The following is a 7,430-nucleotide window of genomic DNA, read 5'->3' on the forward strand; positions in this document are numbered from 1 at the left end:
GCAAAAAAAGTATGTCATTTGTCAGAATAATAAAACATTTGAAGAAATTCATAACTTAATCAAATTGTTCTCATGTTTAGATAGAATGATACATTTATATCAATAAAAAACTTATCTAAAAAAAACTACCACTAAATATTGACACCGTAGAAAATGAATTGATGGATGTATCCAACTTTAAACAAGATTAGCTAGCAAATACCCTTCATGTTACTCACATTTTATTGCATTTCAAGTTATATCACTTCAGATGAATGTTCTCTCAGATATGGTTAAGCCAGAAAAAAATTGACAAATTCATACGAAAATCTAAATTATTCATTTTGGTAAAGTTTTAAAGTTTTTGTTATATTTAAAAACTTCCACAGTTAGTGGTTTTAAAAGTTTTTATTTTATGCTATTTCAACGCGTGATTAAAAAAAAGCATAAATATGAAATTGAACGCTCTAACACTTGCTACTACTATTCAGCTAAACGGGGAAACATTTTCGAATAAACGATCGAGATAATTAGCGTTCAAATGCATCGCCCACTATCGACAAATTCATAACTGCGCATGTTGTACATGTGGGGAAATGCAAAAAAAAGTTTCTCACAACTCAGCGACATCACGCATCATCGACATTAACCATAAAATTTTTTTACAATGAAATTGGATGTAGTCGTTTTGTTATTTCTAGCCATTCCAGCAACAAGGTCTGTTGAATGTAGGTAAATTTCTTTGTTTCATTTGTTTAAAATAAGAATGAGTATTTGTATTTTTGTTTTCAAACTTTATAATAGTTATTCACACAGTAGGGTCGTCGTATGTAGAACGATTTTTGAATATTTTATAGTAAAATGTTGAGTTTTATTTATTACATTTTGAATATTTTATAGTAAAATGTTGAGTTCTATTTATTAAATTTTATACTAACTACACTTTATGATACATTTACACCACCGTGCAAAGATACTGAAAGATTTCAATACTATCACAGAACAAATGTGATGGTTGATGTTCTCATTGTTACAGATTATTCCGTTTATCGATCGTCAGTTTTAAATTCTTTTTAATGTTTTTTTATTGTTTATAAAAATAAAAACTGCTAAAAAAGCAATTTTTTCTGTCTGAAGTTTTAGAAAATTGTATCACAACTCATCATAATTCTCTATCACAATTCATTATCATAATTCACTATCACAATTCATTATCACAATTCACTATCAAAATTCGCAATGAATAGATAAAGAAAATTCATCATTTTATCACTATTACATTCTAAAAATTTACCAAAGAATATAAAAAAAATGAGACCAATACGTTTGTAATACAGTCCGAGCCTTGTTTTCTTTCCTAAAATATATCCACCTGTATCAATCTTGATGTTATCTGACTTGTATGAAACCCTCTTTTCCATACAATTAATTTTTGATAAAAATATTTGAAAATTGTTCTTAAACTGTTCTGACTTGTATGAAACAATTTTTTTCATACAATTAATTTTTCGATAAAAATATTTGAAAATATTGTTCTCAAACCTGTTTTTTGTGTCAAATAGATGGCTGGATTTAACAGACGAAGATCACCAAAAGGCAACAAGTGATATAAGATACGTGTACGCAAATGTTGCTAAAGAGGTCGGTCATTGATCAAATGTTATGGCATAGGAAAGCCTATTATAACTTTGCCTATTAAATTTATCAATATTAGCAGTCTTCCTATCGCATAAGGTTAAACATCTAACGAATAACTTTTTCAACGTGTTAAATAAATTACAAGAATCAACATTACACTGATAATTGCCACAAATGTATCCAAAAAACCCAGCGCAGATCAACGATATGTACAAATCTATTAACTCAAGTAGATACACATTCTCGACAAGAGTTGTTAAATTAATAATAACCAAGGTTATATGTTGAAGTGATTTGTTTCTTCATTTAATTTCTTCAATAATTTAATCCATGATCTCATAATTGATCAACTAATAGAGATAAAGCACTGCTTTGTGGATGAAATTTGAAAAAAAATTTTAGGGGAAATTATAAAGAACTTGAGAAACAATTTGACCCATCAGGAATCTCACGACCCTCCGTTTACAGAGTATCACCCGGCGAGGAAGAACTTGCGTGGAATCAATATGTGCCAAGCCAACATCCAGTTCAGCAAATGGCTGGAGAAGAAAAAACACTTTTTTCCAGCTTACGATGTTGCCATTGCCTTCATGAAGTTTGTCTTAGAGAGCCAATTTGCTTGAATTTTTAACGATGCTATATTTTTCTAGATTGCGTGTGTAGATAATTGAAAAAAATTTTATCAGCTAAAATTAATGTCATTTAAAAAAGTAATCATGAATATTTTATGAGGAACTGAATTTGCAATGCTAGATACGCGGACGGGCTAACTGGAATGGGATTCAAAGAAGGTGTGTGCTCGCCTTTGAACAGTGCAGTTGCAACAGATATGGGCATTTACGGGACCAGCGATACTGCTGCACATAAGATCGGACACATGTTTGTTTGCTTGCTTGTTCAGCTCTTCATTCCTTTAAATCAAATAGTTGTTTGAATTTCAAAAAGTCAGTCGACTAAAAAACTTTTTAGAATATTCTTACTCAAAGAACAAAACTGAAAAATTAGCTTAGGAGCGATGCACGACGGCGAGGGCAACAACTGTGCAGCAGAGGAGAGCCACATCATGACGCCACTTCAGAATCCGAAAAACAAACACAAACACACCTTTTCTAGATGTTCCGTCAAATATTTTGAAGATTACGTCGCGAATTTGACCGAGAGAAAATTTATTTTTTATTTTTTATTTAATTTTTCAAATTTTTCAGAATAATTTTTGATGTGCAGTAAATATTTTACGTTCTTTTTGTTTGCGAGGTGACAAAATATTAATAAATTAAATTCAACAAAGAGCCTGATGAAATTTTGTTGTCAACAGTGAGGGCAACTGTTTGTCATATCAATCAACTGAACACGAACGCTTCACAGAAGTTCTGAAGATTCTACCAGGGCAGATTTTTTCGATTGACATGCAGTGCAAACAAATATTAGGCGCCTTTTCTTACTACTGTAGCGTAAGATTCAACATTTTGTCCATTGAATTATTTTAAATGTGAATAAAATGCCTCGGCGAACATCCTCAAATGTTTGTAAACTATTCAACTGAATATGACATTTCGTTATTTGCTATTGAACCGAAAAGTTATGCAATGTAAAGTACCATAAAGTGTGTTATTACAAACAAAGTTATAAGCATTAATTTGAATATTGACAAAATATAATCGATGTGAATAAAAATCCCGCAATCAATGAACTTAGTGAACAAGTTGAATGAACATGACGAATGAACATGATGAATGAACATAATGAATCACGTGTGAATAAACATGACATAAATTTAAAATATCATAAATGGACGATGAATGAACAAAAAAAATCAGCATAAATAAATGTTTAAAGCTTCAAAAGACAAGTAATTTTACTTTTTACCATTATTTGACTGACAGAATGGCAACGACACACATCTGCAAATCTGTTCAGAAATATATTGTTACGACTTGAAAAGGAAAAATTGTGTCCGGACGTCAACCATGATAGGGTTGGATGGAACACCATGTGGGAACAAAATGTGGTGCAGTAAGGGGCAATGTAGACACCACAGGAACGCACCAAAAAATCGAGGTTAATTTGTCTTTTACCTATTCGCATATACCCCTTTCTTTTCTCAAATATCTCCATATCTTGTACCTACCTATAAAATATAAAATAATTTTTAAAATTTGCACGTTTATGTATAAGTTCCAATCTAAATTATTTTCTAAGTACTTATCAGTTGAACCTAAACGCCCAGGTTTACGATCGTCTTCTTGTTCTCGCTTCTTCTTAACTTGTGTTAAACACTCTTTTGCCGCTTTTTCTGGCACTTTTTTCTTGAACTCTTTACCTACTTCTCTGACTACTTCTCCATCACTTACGAAGTTCAGAGCGGATCTCAAGACCCATTGTTTGCAAAATTCATTGAGGAGCGCTGTTGAACATCGCGGAAATAGCGCTTTACAAGCTAATTGATTGATTGATTGATACTCAAGAATAAACAAAAACGTTCACATGCCTACAATTAAAATTGTGAAACAAGCTCATTAATACGTTTAACGCTTGAAATCTGAATATCATTAACAAAGATTGTGCATAGTATTTAAATTTGGCGTCGTGTGATATTGGCAGGTTAAAAATTTAGTTGGTTTTTGGTAAACTATATTTGCATATTCTGAAAAGCCCGTTAACACTTTTAAGGGTTTTGCTTGTATGGAGATACCCGACCTCAATTTGCGGACAAGGACAACGAAGCAATTACGTGCGATGAAATATGGGACGACGAAAAGCTCTGCTACTCCGATTGGATATATAAAAACTGCTGCGTGACGTGCGAAAATATCGAAAATATCAAATCTTCTCGTAAGTTTTTTCTTTATTTTGAAATGATTATAATTTTTCTATAATTAGAAAAAAGTGACGGGGTAATGTTAAATTCAATTTTTAGATTGTAAGTTTGGAGATAAGGTTGATTTCTGCGGAGCATTCTTGGACACACCAAACTTTTGCACCCACAATGACTGGCTGTGTTGTGGCAGCTGCAAACGTCCATATTATTACCATCACTGAATTTGTTTCTAAATTTATTATCACTAATCAAAGTAACATTGATGACTTGAAAATTTTATTAATCTTTCTGTGGATTAGATTAATAAACAAATTATCACTCTCCATAAAATTTTTGGCTGCAGATATTTGTGTGATCAGTGAATTAAATAATTGAAAAAAAACACATTCCCCATCAGAAAAATAAAAATTAGAAGTTTGTTAAAATTAATTGCTGCTGACATTACATTTAACAGTATTAAAGCGCACATTTCGATTTCTACAACAAACCGACAAGTCATCTATTATTTTATTATATTTATTTTGTATTTATTTTGTATTTTATTTTATTATATTTGTTTTATTATATTTATTTTTTATTTTAGCTCTTTCTTCATATAAAAATCAACGAATCAGTGATACCACAAATTAAGCATAACGTCTTTATTTATCGTACATCCATCCAATTTTGCCTTGATAAGAAAGAAAATTTTATAAAATCAAATGCAAAATAAAAAATAAGATGAAGAATTATAACTTGGATACGAACAAAACAATACATTGCACGTTCAATTGATTGTAATTAACAATGTTATTAGTGGTGTATCGCTCGTTTATCAGCTGTTTATTGTTACACATTATTACCTGTCTACTCCGTTTTATAAGGAGACATACGTGAAAGGTTTCATACATTTTTTTAATCTTTTCGTTGTTTATTTATTTCAATTATTTTATAATTATATATTTTAAATTTTATTTATTTGTTGGAGGATCTTCGGGCTTTTCGAAGTAGGAAAATTTTATCTTATTACACGTAGGCTAAGTTGCTGAAAAAAACTTGCGAACATTTCAAGAAATGAATTATTGTAATGTTAGACAAACAATTGTTGACCGGAGCCACTCATCACCAACATCACCGATAACGCCACCATCATCGCTGCTGACGTCAACATCATCAGAAAACTCCAGAGACTCTTATAGATCAATATGGAAAGATTTCTGTAAACAAAAGTACGGGGAAGAAAAAAGAAATAAAAATGGAAAACTGAAAAATTATGGAGAAGTCATCATTGATCACCTTGAGGAAGTGGAAGTTAGTGACGATGTTTTTAATCAGGACAATGGTCGTTTGGACGATAGGAATGTTATTAAATCCAGCGATGACGGTACTACCACTAGCCACAACAAAAATTTGAGCAGCAACGACACCACCACCAAAAACATCGACACGGACCACATAAAAAAATACAAATATATTTGCGACAATTGTGGAACTGAAAAACAATTTCAAATCACATCAGACATTTCAGTAAGAGTTGACAACAGCAGAAACATCGATCATAGAGTAAGAAAAAAAGTTTCTTTTCGGGACATGAAACCGAAACATAAAACCGAAACAAAAATGTTTTTCAACAACTCTGACAAAAACGAAGGGAGTTTCTTAATTGGTTATAACAGAGATATGAATGACAATGAATTTAAAAATTCTAAAAGCCACGTTTCTTATATAAATTTAATTAAAAGCAGGTCAAATCCTGAAATTAACACAACCAGTAGCAGTAGAGAATACATAAATAGCACAGACACAAGCAACCTAACTATAAAAAGAATATACCAGGAACATGATTTGGAGTCTATAGGACCGCATGCTTCAAATGACGTATTAGTTATGTTTAATAAGAAAAACACATCCACCGAAAGCATTTTAAGAAATTTGGCTATAGAAGCGACCAGCGTCAACAAAAACTGCAACAACAATAACGGTAACAGCATCACCACTAACAACAATAACAACAACAACTATAGAAACAGCAACAGCAAATATAACAACAAAATCAATAAAAAATTTTCTTTAAGTGACGGTAATTTGTCTAAAACTGCCAGTAAAAAAAATTTGTTTAATACAAAAAATCTCAATCCACTTCAATTTATTGGAAGAATTTTCAATTATGAGACAGTCTTTGAAGAAGTAATCTAAAAAAAAACAACTTATTTTTAAAAGAACGAACATGGAAAAAGCGTTTACAGTGATGACGTGTCAAATAATTCTAATCAGCTACAGTAAATAACGTCAACTGACATACGCAACATTAATCAATTCAATCTTAAATAGTCTTCCTGTTCTCAAAAAAACGTGTGTTAATGCGTAGAATTTTGTGTGTAAATCCCAAAAGACTGGTACAGCTATCAATAAATAGGTGTCAGCAGCTAAACATAGATTGTGATTGTGTGTGTGTGCGTGTGTGTTGTGTGCGTGTGTTAATGTTTTTATGATGACTTTGGATCGAGTTAAAGAGTAGATATAGAATGGCTAGCTGAATGAAGCTAGTATGATGGCATAAAGGTAGTACTGATGTGTATTTATTTGCAATTGAACAAAAAATGTATTTTGAAATTAATTGCATCTGTGTTAACGTACACTATATACAGGAGGGAGCATACATAAATATAGATCTGCATGTTTTAATAAATATATTTATGAACTGCAGTTAGAACTCAAAGAAATTCCTCCCTGGCTTTCAAAAAAATGTTTTACGCTTTGTTTGTTTAACGTTTTTATTTTGTTTTTGATACATCCCAGTGAAATGTTTTTTCAGAAGTTCTAATGTGACTACTAACTAGTAGTAAACATTAAAAGTAACATTATTAGTACTTGCTTAGTAATCTTTTTTGGGTTTCATTCAGTTAGTCGGTTCTATTTGTGATAAACATGATGTAATTTTAATTTGATCAAACTATGAATTGAGAAATTGTAAAATATCATTGTGAATATATAATGTATGTGTGTTCATTATGTA

The 7,430-nt window shown here is 31.1% G+C and overlaps 2 protein-coding genes across 2 annotated transcripts; both read left to right on the forward strand.

Annotated features, from left to right (window-relative positions):
• Nucleotides 1-646: 646 nt before the first annotated feature.
• Nucleotides 647-2,827, forward strand: HELRODRAFT_177835 (hypothetical protein; the record flags this gene model as incomplete). The annotated part of the gene is made up of 6 exons (XM_009025979.1): nt 647-696; nt 1,542-1,620; nt 1,816-1,893; nt 2,061-2,212; nt 2,371-2,496; nt 2,623-2,827. 6 exons carry the CDS (start codon nt 647-649, stop codon nt 2,825-2,827), a joined length of 690 nt encoding a protein of 229 aa, XP_009024227.1.
• Nucleotides 2,828-5,488: 2,661 nt separating this feature from the next.
• HELRODRAFT_177836 (hypothetical protein) lies at nt 5,489-6,610 on the forward strand (the record flags this gene model as incomplete). Its single annotated transcript, XM_009025980.1, has 1 exon — nt 5,489-6,610. One exon carries the CDS (start codon nt 5,489-5,491, stop codon nt 6,608-6,610), a length of 1,122 nt encoding a protein of 373 aa, XP_009024228.1.
• Nucleotides 6,611-7,430: the final 820 nt, after the last annotated feature.

The sequence above is a fragment of the Helobdella robusta genome, assembly GCF_000326865.2.
Source record: "Helobdella robusta unplaced genomic scaffold HELROscaffold_44, whole genome shotgun sequence".
Taxonomy (NCBI): domain Eukaryota; kingdom Metazoa; phylum Annelida; class Clitellata; order Rhynchobdellida; family Glossiphoniidae; genus Helobdella; species Helobdella robusta.